Raw genomic sequence first — 13648 nt, forward strand, 5'->3', positions numbered from 1 at the left:
AGCTATGTAGACAAATGCCGATTATTTGCGATTAATGACATTTGTAATGTTTAATAAAGTCTCAAATCTACATGCTCACAAACCTAATTTGAAGACACAACAAGTTGAATACTGTTGTAGATTTTTCTGTTGTGTTTTCAACATATGCAGTTCAAATTTGTAAAATTATTTCATAAAATCTTTGCAAAAATAGGAAATATTGGGGGGGGGGGGGGGGGGCGACACCTGCTTGATTTTAAAATATGTATTAACTTATCCGTATTTAATTTATCTTAATTGTATTTTTTTAATTAAGATTACCATATGAAATGTGCATTCTACTTACTCATGTTAAACCTTTAGTTTTATCTTCTTGTTTAGTAATGTTTCAAATGTTTAATATAAGGTGTTCAGATTTCTTAAAAAGCATTATTAACTGAATATTTGCATACCAGTAATGAAGGAATGTTGTCTTCCCTTGTTATTGTAGACCAACACCAGTCATCAATTTGATTTCCCAGTACGGCTTTCAGGAACATCTGCTTTATTGTAAGACTTAACAATGTTAACACAGCATGTTTTTAAAGCACCTCTGTAACTCTTAGTTTTCTCTGCGTAAATCCATTCAAAACGTTATTCCCAACAGTGCAATATTATTTTCATCTAAGTAAGCCATAGTAAATTTAACTGTAATTACTTTTTGAAGATCCTGTTGTTTGATGTGTTATGGTGAAGGTGGCCAGCTATAAATTCTATCATGATATGCAAAGGGGATCGCCAAGCACCATAACCTCAGCATATCATTGTTGTTGTTATGGTACTGTTAATCTTTGAGTACTGTCTCCCAGTTATCTGTCGGATTGATTCAGATCAATTTGACATAAGTAGGGACTCTCACAGCACCCAGAGTCCAGCCCACCTGTAGCTGCTCACATAATTCACTTCTGCTTAACAGTCCCAAGCCTTGCGATATAGAGTGACAATGATGGGCGAAGATCGTTGTATAAAATTATCACAAAAGATAATGACTGCTAAGTTTCATGCTGCTGAAGAAAATCCAATGAAATTAAGCATTGGCAGAAAGCTCCCCGCTGATCTAAAGAGTGCTTCACCGTCAGCCTCACATACTGGTTTATGATGTTTTAGCCTCTCCCATAAGCTCCCTGTTATCAAGGGTTTATGTGATATTAAGGTGCTTGCAGCATCCATTCCAATGATACAGAATTAATACACAGCCCTCAAAGAAATTTTATAAGCGTTTTTATTTATTTATTATTTTTCTTTACATTCACAATACTAACCTGTCAGTGTTTGAGCCCCTGCTACCATCCTATTCACAGCCCCATATGCAGTTTTGTGAATTGGATTGCACACAATGTTCCCCGAGCCCCAATATACACCCATAAAACACAAATATTTAGACAATCGTCAATCAGAAAGAAAAGGGACATACTTATAGCTGCAGAGATCTTTTTAATTAGTGGCAATTGTACAAGAACCACAAGTCGGTTGACTTTCTAGTGCTATAACCTGTGCAGTGAGCTTGGGTTGTTCTGGTGCTTGTTGCGTGCCTTTAATTCACGAGCTTTCACGAACGTTCCACAATGTATTGCTGGGCTCTTTAATGCAACCTGCTTCAGAAATGAAAAGGTTACATTTAGACATCTTTTAAAATGCTTACTGCTTTCATCCTTTCTTGCAGCCCTGTTGGAGGAGCTTGTTAACTGTGGACGTTTAAAGGGCACTGTGGTCGGCGGGAGGCAGGATAAGGCTGTGTTTATTCCTGACATCTATGCCAGAACACAGAGCAATTGGATAGACGCTTTCTTCAAGCAAAACGGTTACCTAGGTAACACATTTTTCTCTGCATTTAGGAAACAAGGAGGTCTTTGTGAATCTTGTTTTCAGCCACATTAAGGTGATTTAGAGAATGCAGTTTCTGGCATGAAAAGGCAGCATTTTTTTTAAAATGTATTGCTTCAAGACATTGAATTTTGCTCTTTCTTCATTTTGTATCTAATTTACCATTTTTGGGATATTTTTGAGTATCTATTTTTGTATTTTTTTTATTCAAAGAAGTGGAAGTTGTATTAGCAGGGAATCAAAAAGTTAACTGTTTGCAACTCTAAGTCAAGAGTAACACACATTTTATAATGGCTTTTTTTTTTGAGGGGTCTGGATTTTTGTTTAGAAATAAAAATATTCTGCATATGTTTTGGATGATATTTAAGGTGTTTGTGTTTAGCCGTAATTTTCCTCTTACTCATTTACTGTACCCACACATATACCGTTTTTCTCGCCATTAAATAGTCTTTCTAAAGATACCATTATTTTCATCATATCATATAATTTACTATAAAAAAAATTATAAAATATGATGAACATTTTTTAATAAACACACCTTTTCTAACTTTGACCCCCAAAATTTGTTGCGCATCTACAACCGCCAAAAAAACACCCATGCTCAATAGTTTCTACATTATGTCCTGAGTTTAGAAATGCCCAATGTTAGCATGTTCTTAGCTTTTTTTTTTTTTTTTTTTCACGTTATAGGGCAATAAGTATAAGTAGCAATTTGCTATTTCCAAACACTTCTTTTCAAAATTATCGCAGATTACATTGTAACACTGATATCTGTCAGGAATCCATAAATAACCCTTCACATGTATATGTTTTTTAAAAGAAGACAACCTAAGGTATTAAACTTGGGGTATTTTGACTCTTTTCATGCAAACATTTTACCACCAATTTATGCCAAAAAATTAAAATTGGTGAATACATGTACTGAGAACTTTAACGGTTACTGCCAAAGAACACCCCAATATGTGTTCAGCAACATCTCCTGAGTACAGTGATACCACTAATGTATAGGTGTGTCGGGTTCTCTGGGGGCTAAAATACCTTATTTGGAGGGTGCGCATTCCAGTTTTCCAACTTGGAATTTTCACATTTAACTCCAGAACTGTATATGTAACCCAAAAAAAATGAACGCCAAATATTAAAAAAAATAATTAAAAATGGTCCAGTGTGTGGTATCGCTTGAAGCAGTCCCCAATGCAGAGTCCAGGCTGTCCAGGGCAATCAGGACAGTAAAAGACGGTGTCCTTTCCGGGAAGCAGGTTCATCTTGGTACAAAATCCACAAAATGATCTGGAGCTGAAACTGTAAAAAAAAGTCAATTTCATTCTGGAGTTTTCTTTTTTTTAACAAAAAAGTGTTTAGGGTTGCAATCTGCATTAAGTAAATTGAAACCTTTTTATACCAGGATTAATTCATTTATTTTATTTTTATTTATTTTTAATTGATTTTATTTAAGTCTTCACTGAGTGCCTCGACCCCTCCTGGGGAGCGATCACTCGGTGGCCAGGCAGTCAGGAGAGGTATTGCAGCATGCCTCAATATCGAGGCATCGCGGCAATACCCTTCGAGCAGCTGGAAGCGATCACGATCGCTTACAGCGCTCATATTTGAAGCTGACGTACTAGGTACGTCTGCAGGCCTTAAGGACCATTTTTTGTCGGACCTACCTAGTACGTCCTCGGTCCTTAAGGGGGTTAAACTAAAATGCACTTTGTATATATGTCTTCTTTTGTGATTGTATACAATTTGGTTAATAAGTGAAACTCATGCGTTCTTTGTGTTCATCATTATGATTTGGTTCACAGAAACGGAATTAAAATTTAAGTAATACATCCGTTGGGAGAAAAGAAGGGACTTCTCCATTTACCAACGTTAAAAATTTGCTCATGTTACAATATCATTTTTAAATTCTTTATCTTTATTGTGCATGGGGTAACAAAAACTTCTTACGATGCCACAACAGCATATGTAAGTACATTGACAACACGTTAAGTCACAGATATGGCATTGAGGTACTGGCACCTTTTGAGATATAGTTAGTAGAGACAAGTATAATTCACTACGCTTGTGGTTCTTCAGCAGTGAGTGTAAGATTAAACATGCTATACTAGCTAACCACTGATATAGTAGTAATCGTGCATTTTGCTAAGGGAGACAAAGTGACATTGGCGTTAGTCTATGAGACAGCTGCGCTAAAACAGTGGTAGGAGTGGTAGTCATTTTGGCCCCGCTGGCACTGCAATTGAGTATGTGAGTATGTGTATTCGTGCATGAGTGTGCATTGTGTTCAAGTTTGTTTCCCCCACTAGGTCCCTGGATAGTTTGTCTGGATGTTGAGGTCTAGTGGGTGTAGGTGTGTGGGGTGAGTCTCGTTACAACCGGGGATTCACGGAGGTGTGTGTGGTGGGACTGCTAAGCTCTGTGTTGTGCTTTGCCGTGCAAAGGGGTTACAGTCCCAATGTCCACACAGCTGACCCAGTGTCGGGGTCTTCAGCCGATGCCTTGTGGAATCGCTGATGCCTCTTGGTGTGGTGAGTTGTGCCTCGTGCTCTGTATTCCGGGTGTGCAGGGAAGGAGGGCGCTCGTGTAGAGGGCCAGTGCGCCTGGTAAGTGGCGTAGAGTCCTGGTTGTGATGCCGGATTGTTGGTGTGGTCGCCGGTCTCTGCCTGTCTGGTGCGGTTGTTTGCTGGCATACACCTTTTGTAAGCTTTCCTTTCCGCTGTCCTCTCTGCATGTCTGGGTGGACTGTGCCCCTCATGAGTTTGAGCCGGGTCGCTGTGTATCGTTGAGGCCGCGTTTGGAGCTGTACCTTAAGTGTCGCTTGGATTTTAGTAGCTTTGTGCGGGCCGTGTGTGGGCACCGCATTGCTCCATATTGGTGTTAGTGGGGCCAACCTGTGCAAGCGTTTACCCATCTTGCGAGTGGAGTGTGGGGGGTTTGCCCTGTCCCTCTCTGTGCTTCTATGCATTGGGCCCTGCAGCGTGTCTCCGGGTGGGGATTCCTTTTAGGGAGATCGCATTAAAGCCTCCAGCTTCTCCCAGAGGGCACCGAAGATGCGGTCGTATCGGCGCTTAGTTTCCCTCTCGGCTATGCGCAGAGCTGAGGGTTGTGGGCTGGTCGCCATCTTGTATTCTCCACATGTGGCCTCTGTGTTTCGCGGTCATGTTTCTTGTACGATTGTACGTGTGGGGGAAGACCGGGATAACCCCCGCCGGTCCAAAGGGGGGGGGGGGAAAGTGGGCTCTGGGTCCTGTTTCCAGGCATTCTTGGCGGCGGGAGAGCGTCCGTCTCTCCTGCGCCTGCCATTCTGGTAGGCCTCGCCAGAGTGTCGGGTGCGTACCGGGTAGATAGTCGCTTGTTGGGTATCGGTGAGTCCGCCCCGGTATCCCCCATCTCTTGGTGGCTTCTGTTTGGCTTTTAAAAGCAGTTTCAGTGGCTTTGTGGTGTTTTTTCTGGCGCTTGTCTTGGGAGCCGTGGAGATTAGCGTCCGCTCGGCTCTGCGGTCAGGCCCCGCCCCCCTACAATATAATTTTTAGCTTATACACGCTTTCCAAGCACTTTAAAGACAGGATATTTATCAATTGTCTGTATAATTGTCTACGTACATATTTTTTTTACAGTTATAGTTTGGTCAGTCTGCTCATTCCTGAGTGTTGTATTCTAGACTACACACAGCTACAAAGCCATAACAATAGTTTGCTTTTACTCTAAAGTCAAATTAGAATGCAGATGAAGAGTAAATAGTTTCTGTTTATTTAGGAAATGTAGTTCACAAGCAAGCTGTGTGATCAGTGGCTTATTAATTAAGTCTTTAATATTAATCTATGAGCTCTCAAGTCAATCAGTTATAGAAAGTGTCCGCAAAAGACAGCCTACTCTCTTGGAAATTTCTGGTGGTCTATGTCTCTGTCATACCCCTAAATCCGATGATTGATCTGAAATATGTGCATATTCTTTTTTGTTGTGTGTACTTTTTGAGAAATACTGCTTTGCTTTCTCATTCTTATTCACTAAGTTGAAAATTCAAAGTGAATTTCAAATTTAAGGTAAAAATCGCTAAACTGGAAAATTATCTAAGCCTGCTATGCTTTCACTTTGGCTAACCAAACACCATTTAAATAGATCCCTACTTATGGCGTTTAATGCTATTTTGATTTGACTTAGGCTTATTTAATTATCTTACACTTCTTTACTGAATGTCGCATTTGATGTAGTTAGACAAGAATTCAAGATCTAATATGTATTTGTTTTCTATCTTCTGATTTTCACATCGCCTGTCTTTCTGGCATCTCTAGATGACACCGTTCATTTTAAAGTGGCATTCTCAAACTAGATACTTGTCTCACAATTACCAGCAGTGTTCTTTGATTATTTTCTTCTCCCCCCACATCCTTTCCAGTGTACAATCCATCTCTAGTGTGTCTCTCTCTCTTTCTATGTGCCATCAAACCGTTTTTTATCAACCCGCCATCTTACTTTTTACATCCAACTCTGTTGTACTAGATGCTACACAGTATACTGTGGTAATAAAACAGTGTTTCCAACTTTAAACAAAAAAAAAATAGAGCCTTGTGTTCTCTTGATGATAATTGTAAAAAAGCCATTTCCTCTGTCTCTGCAGAATTTGATTCACTGTCTAGATTGGGTATCCCAGACCCTGTGAGTTATGTCAGGAAGAGGTACAAGTCTGCCCACTTACTATATTTAAAGTCTGTGTGTGTTGGCCAGGGCATTGTGGACCACGTGGAGGCCTCTGTGGAGGAGGCAATAAGCTCGGGATCATGGCTGGATATATTGGTATGTCTTATTGTAAGCCACAAATTCTAGGTTTTTCTGTGCAACATTCTGTATATTTTCTGTATATTATTATATAACGTTCTTTGTTTAGATCATGTTTTTGTAAATAAATTAAACAGTTGCTTATTTCAAGGATTGTCCAATGTCCTATCAAATGCGGTATTTTCTAATTGCACCAATAGAACCATTTCATTTCCCATGGTGCTAGGTAGGAAAAGCACTTTATTTCATTTTGGGGCCTGGGGAGGTGTTTTTAGGTTCCCGTGATCCTTTGTCAAATGGGTATGAGGTGTGTTTTTTTTTTTTTTTTTTTAATACTTTAATCCTGGTGGTGAGATGACCTCACAGATTTGAAACCATGGGGACTTTAGAATTCCCAGGCACTAGTATATATAGTATTGGGGGGTTAATTTTCCCCTGCTCAACTTATAGGGTCTAAGGTTTCTTTGGGACCCCCTAATCCAGTATAAAAACATTTGTGATTATTTTCACTCAGAAATTTAAGTATCCCCTTCAGGTGATATGTGACATGCAGGATTTGTAGAACATTTTATTTTAAAAGCATAGTTTCATTCTTGTCATTTAAGCCTGGATTTCGGGAAGGTTTTGCTGATCTAAGATTTATTTTCCAACTTTGCTGTGTTTTACATTTTAGCCCCTTCTGCCAAGTTGTTTGTCAGATGAAGATGCAGGAATGTTACTCCAACAAGTGATGAGAACATTGAACAAGTCATCGTCTGCTCGAGTCTTTGGAGATACGATTGTCGTTAGTGAAAAATTTATCACTGAATGCTCAAATGTCTTTAATGGTCTCATGCACCATAAGGCTGAAAAGGTACATGGCTCATGTATTTTACTGATTACATTTGATTTGAATGCTAAAGTTGTTGCAATTCAACACTCCTTACTGACAGAATTCTTGGTCTACAAAATAACTTTACTTTTCTAGGAAATGAAAAACAGCCCTGTTTTCCTGGTTACTGAAGAAGACCTTAAGCAAGCAGCGGTGTTCGAAAATGCAACTGTAAACAAAAAAGATAAAAGGGAAGAAAGACGGAAAAGGGCATCAGGTTAATATAATTTTGCTTATTTTTCTAATGTTTTAAAGGGTCGCCACAATACCAGTACATGTTAAAACTAAAATTGGCATTCTTAAACAAGATGCTTGTTTCTCAAATACCTGCAGTGCTCTTTTTCCCGTCCTTTTCAGTGTGCAGTTAATATCTAGATTGTGTCTCTCTTGCTGCCATCAAACCATTATTAATCAGCCATTTCATTTAAATTTGTCAGAGAACATCAGAGACAACCACTAGAGCAGGGCTAGTCAACCTTCAGCACTCCAGATGTTGTGGGCCACATCTATAATGTCTTACAGCCATAGTGCTGATAATGCATCTGGGATATGTAGTCCACAACATTTGTAGTATCGAATGCTGCCTTCCTTTGTACTGGATGCACTTCCTTCTTAAGACCTTTGATAATTATGAAATGTTTCTGATTGGTGTATTGCTGCTATTGTCATTCATACACCAGAGTTTGCCAGTACTTCTCCATGAGAAGCATTATATTGGAACAGAAATCATCATGGAAAGACCAGCCTGCCAAATAATAATAATAATCTAAAAAATAAATATTTTTATAATCTATTGGTTTTTCTTTGACTATACCCAATATGAATATTCGGTTTACAATCCCATTATATTTAGTTTTTTTGTGAGCTGGATTTTATGTATTCAAGGTATAAGTAAAATAAACAGGTGCATGTGCGTCAACTACATGGGGAAGAAATGGCAGCAGGACGCACTATGGGCAAATACGTGGATTCAGTGTTATGCTTTTTGCAAGGTTCTGCTGGGAAACCTTTGGTCTTGCAATTCATGTGGATTTTACTTTGAAACATACCACCTACCTAGAGATTGTTGTAGAATACGTACACTCCTTTATTGCAGGGTGCATTATCATCTTTCAGCAGGATAATGCACCCCGACACACTGCAAACATTGCTCAGGAATGGCTTGAGGAACATGACAAAAAGATCAAGCTGTTGCCTTGGCCTCCAAATTCCCCAGACAGAACAACAAATCCAATCCATGGAAGCACCACCTAGCAACTTGCAGTAATAAAAGGATCTGCTGCTAATGTCTTGGTGCCAGAAGCCACAGGACACCTTCAGAGCCCTTGTGGAGTCCATACCTCAATGCATTAGAGCTGCTTTAGTAACACAAGCAACACAAAAGGGGACCTACATGATATATTAGGCAGGTGAATTTAATGTTGTGGCCGATCGGTATATATTGTTTTATAAAATGTGAACACATTTTGATGACTGGTTCAAACCCTTAATGTTTGTATAATGTAATTATTTGTTTAGTAGTAAGTAGTGCTAAGACAAGGAAGAGGTGTGTGTATATTAAATTCTGGTTATTCTAACATAGCTCTATCTTTCTTTAAATGCTTGCTAATACAACTTTTTTCCCACCAGAGGGCAGTGGAAGCACTCGAGGAGGCGGCGGTAGTAATGCAAGAGAAATAAAAATAAAAAAATCAAAGAAAAAGACAAGAAAGGACGAAGACAGTGATGATGAATCACAGACAGTTAGCACAAGTAATTTGAATAGATTTTAAAAAAATGTTAAATGTAAAATTTGTCTTGGTCCTATAGTAAAAAAAAAAAAAGTTACTGTAATACAATATATTTGCCATTTGAATTAGAAATATACGTATTTCAGGACTCCCCATCTTTCTACAGATTGGTGATCTTTGGGCTTATTTTAAAACCTGCCCCGTTGAAGAGGAGCCGAGAAGAGACCTTAGTAGTCTGAGAAATCCAAGTGCTTGCATGTTTGAAATATGCTTCAGCAGTTATAATCATTTCTCAATATATATATTGTTTTTTCTCTATTATGGCCTCTCGTGCATCATTGTCCTAACTGTTGCCTATATCTGCCACTGAATATAGTCCGCGAAAGAGGAGAAACTAAAACAATGTTTCTGTTCTCCTCATTTACATAGTGTGCCCTGCATGTGCCTAGTCTGAGCTGGATTGTGACATCACTTTGAAAATCTTTAATATACAAGGAAAATAAAGTGAAAAATCACATGAAAATAGCAAGATACCACAAGTTCTATTTGAATTTCAATGTTGTAATAGTGTGATTTCCAGGCAAATGACAATTCCACATTCAAAATGAACTTGCCTTTAGGGCTCCCTTTGCTCACCAGAGCTGCATTCCTATTTACAATGCAGGTAGGATTTAACATCACAGCACATCCTGCTGGTGATGTGAATCTGGATGTGTCACATAATAGCAAGGAATCTCTGAAGCCACAAGCCAAGAGATCGCTTGCTTGCAGGCCGTGGGGCTGAAGAGAGGAAATCTTTGTGATCTCCCCTGAGCACTAGAGTGACATTCCCAGCACCAGGTTCCATTTCTGTGTTGCCATAGATTAATCAATCCCTTAACAATATACAGTAGCTGCAGTATCTGTAGCACATGTGAAAATTGCAGGTTCCGTCCCTGGCAAGCTATATTCATCCAGCCATCCTTCTGAAATGATTAAAGTTTCAGATGAGTAATAATGTCAATACCACAGCAAGTTACATAACTGACAAAAGCCCCTGGTTAACGATATTATAAAGTATAGATCAAGTTGTAATATTGAAATAGACATCATTTGTTTTTGTAGATGACATTTCCTTTTTAGTTTAAGTGTAGAATGTTTTGAGAAGAGTATGCAAAATTAAATTGGTTCAAGTTCTGTCTCCCAGAACATTTTTTTTTTTTTTTTTGTTAAACTTCGCTGCTTCTTGGTGCACACTTAAAATCAGATGATTTATTTGAAATAATTAAACACATTCTGCATGTCTTGCTCCAGTAATAATAAAACTGATATATAGTGAGCACTCTGAGCCTGTACTGTTGGACAGTTTAATGAGGTCGTATTTTCAATCGCGATTTAATTACGGTTTTCCCTCTACATCAGATAAACCAAAGGAACGCGAGATCCCATTTATGTCTCTGGACGAAATTCAGAACGTTTTACGAAAACATGCCTCTGACTGCCCAGATGAGCTGATCCTTGAGCTTTCTGAAAATTTAATAAGGTTATATCATTTTATCCTTGTGCAAGATTTGATGGCTCCTCTTTAGCTTTATCGACAGCTTTCCATTAACACTTTCAATGCTGTCAAATAACTTAGCCCATTGCAACAATGTTTCCATGGAAATAATGGACAAGTCCATAAAACGCTCATGATTTACGTGTTACAATAAAATGATGACTATGGTAAAATGCCAAGGCCTATTATATTCTACATTTTATTGTCGAGAACTGTAAAATGGAAGTTAACAACTAATTAGTGACGGGAAAGTGTAGCATTTCTAAGTTTTAGTTTTGGGAAATGGGATTGCTGCCAATTACTAGGATGTTCATCAACCTTGATAATTATTTTGTTACTTGCCTTTCACATATATTGATTGAATATGTCATAGTTAAAATGATTTTGCTAAACCATGCAGTTATGTGCTCATTCAGTAAAGCAGTGGAATTAAGTGAGCATTAGATACTCTGAGAACTTGGGTGACTCGTGTTGTGGATCGCCGCTGACCTTTATTAATGTCACCACAGATAGGGCTATGTTCCAGTCTTACATAAGATGTGTTGTGCAATACTTGTCTATAACCAGTATGGCCGATGTATAGAAATGAAGTAAAATGTCATTATGTATATTACACTGGCAAATTCTACAGCATAGTACAATCACTAAAGAGTTTGTTTGACAGCTGTATAATGATTTTGTTGTTATTGTAAATAGACAATGTGCATTCATAACCAAACAGGTTCTGTTTACATTATTACGGTATATAGTCTTGTATGATATCCACTGTTATCATACCTATATGCCTAATTAAGGTTCTCTAAATGTTTCTCATTACTATGGCAATTTATATATTCTCCTATTAAACACACTGTACATTATAAAGTTGCACTATTTTTTTTCTGTTACTAGACTTGAGAATGTATTGATGAACTGAAACACAGCCTTTCTAATTATGTGTGTTTCACTGCTTCATTTCGTGAGAACATCTGCTTTAAAATTAATTCTCAAACCTCTTATTTCTGTTGTGTTTGGCACTTAAAATTTTCCATTATTACCACTGGAATTCTGTTTTTTTTTAAATCTTAAATGTACAAATACACTAGAAGCGTGTTTTTAGAACATTTTTGTTTACTCATTGCAGGCCTTTAACAAAAAGTTACCAGGAAGTTTTGAGATCGGTTTTCTTGTCCTCTTCAACATTGGCATCAGGGACCACTAGAAAACAAACCATGAAAGACTTCCAAGAAGAGCTTTCCAACCTCTACAATAATATCAGGTTGTTTGAAAGGGGAATCAAGCATTTTTCAGGTAGGTATACATATATGGTGGAATTTAGGAAACCATGCCCAGTCTTTACAAATGAGATTCATAATGAATGCGGCAGCGAGGCTCATCTTCCTGTCTGCCCGCACGTCCCACGCCTCCCCCCCTTTGTCATCCCTACATTGGCTTCCCATAAGATATAGGACTAAAGATTAAGATACTGATACTTGCTTACAAATCTCTACGCAATGCTGCTCCGACCTACTTATCCTCAATAATTCACAAATATGTCCTGTTTATGCCCCTGCGCTCTGCCGGAGACCTATGTCTACCCTCTGTTCATACCCCTACCTCTGATGCTCGCCTTAAAGACTTCTCTAGGGCTGCACCGTTCCTATGGAATGCCCTTCCTCTCTCTGTTAGACTTTCGCCCAGTCTCCACTTCTTCAAAAAAATCTTTTGAAAACTTCTTTAACCCCTTAAGGACACATGACGTGTGTGACATGTGATGATTCCCTTTTATTCCAGAAGTTTGGTCCTTAAGGGGTTAAGAAAGCATATCAATTAAACTGTGAACAGCTTTCCTCCCCGCACCCTGATTCCGCTCCTGCAACTGTCATCAAAACAAAACACTAAGCCCGCAATGAACTCTATCCTAGCAACCTACTTTTCTACCCTTACCTTTTGTGTCACATTACCCCACTCCCTCTGGCATGTAAGCTCATTGAGCAGGGCCCTCAATCCCTCTGTTCCTGTGTGTCCAACTCGTCTGGTTACAAATACTTGGCTGTTAGTCTACCCATTGTACAGCGCTACGGAAGTTGTTGGCGCTTTATAAAAATTAGTAACAATAATAATATATAATTGTAACCTGGCCTGAATTAGGGATCTATTTAGATATAGTATTGAGACCCTTCAGTTGGTGATTGTACCAAACGCAGCACTTGATCAGTGGTTGCAGCAGTAATTCCCAGCAGGGTCAACTTGTTGTTTTGTCCTTCCATCGATTTATCTTTTACAGTTGGGTTATATAACTATATGTTTCTTTACAAATTAAAAGCATACTCCAAGGAGCATGCTGATTCCCCATGACAAGTGCTCTATAAAAATGATTATTTCTTCAGTCATTTTCTTCTTCAGGTAAACATTGTTTCCCCTTTTACATAACATGGACCTTTCATGGTACATTTTTCTTCTGTGTACACCACTATTAGACGGTCCTATTTTGTAGATGACGTTTGCCTGTTTTGCAGATGAAACACAAAGCAGTCTTGCTAAGCATCTCCTGAAGACCATTTGCACAGATATTACCAATATGATTTTCAATTTTCTTGCTGCTGATTTCATGATGGCTGTAGAAGACTACTCTACCATTACAAGTGAGGTCGGTAAACTAAAGGAAATGTGGAACTGTATGATCCTTGTTGTCCATTAAGTTACCCTTTTCATTTTTTTTTTTTTTTTTTTTTACAGATTTTGTTTAATATAGAAACAAAAGCGTCCCAAAATAAATTAGGTAGAGTATGTTAAAACTGTCTCAGATCGTAGGGAAAACACACAGTAGCTGTAAATCAATAAGAATGGCTCAGATCAGGGGGGGCGGAGCTAGCAGCCATACTGAGAGGACGCACATGTCTCGAGCTCAGA

General features: G+C 38.6%; 2 protein-coding genes across 2 annotated transcripts in view; both read left to right on the forward strand.

The window, feature by feature from the left end:
- FHL5 (four and a half LIM domains 5) overlaps positions 1 to 13648 on the forward strand; it is a 172522-nt gene that overhangs the window by 72226 nt on the left and 86648 nt on the right. The gene's annotated exons all lie outside the window — the stretch shown is intronic.
- The window catches only part of UFL1 (UFM1 specific ligase 1), a 54256-nt gene that overhangs the window by 31946 nt on the left and 8662 nt on the right, over positions 1 to 13648 (forward strand). The window contains exons 7-15 of the mRNA XM_063443582.1: positions 470 to 528; positions 1682 to 1828; positions 6461 to 6636; positions 7292 to 7471; positions 7586 to 7706; positions 9119 to 9241; positions 10621 to 10741; positions 11880 to 12046; positions 13255 to 13385. Coding sequence (XP_063299652.1) covers positions 470 to 528; positions 1682 to 1828; positions 6461 to 6636; positions 7292 to 7471; positions 7586 to 7706; positions 9119 to 9241; positions 10621 to 10741; positions 11880 to 12046; positions 13255 to 13385 — 1225 coding nt within the window. The remainder of the gene's footprint in view (positions 1 to 469; positions 529 to 1681; positions 1829 to 6460; positions 6637 to 7291; positions 7472 to 7585; positions 7707 to 9118; positions 9242 to 10620; positions 10742 to 11879; positions 12047 to 13254; positions 13386 to 13648) is intronic.

Source organism: Pelobates fuscus, chromosome 2, assembly GCF_036172605.1.
Source record: "Pelobates fuscus isolate aPelFus1 chromosome 2, aPelFus1.pri, whole genome shotgun sequence".
NCBI classification, from domain to species: domain Eukaryota; kingdom Metazoa; phylum Chordata; class Amphibia; order Anura; family Pelobatidae; genus Pelobates; species Pelobates fuscus.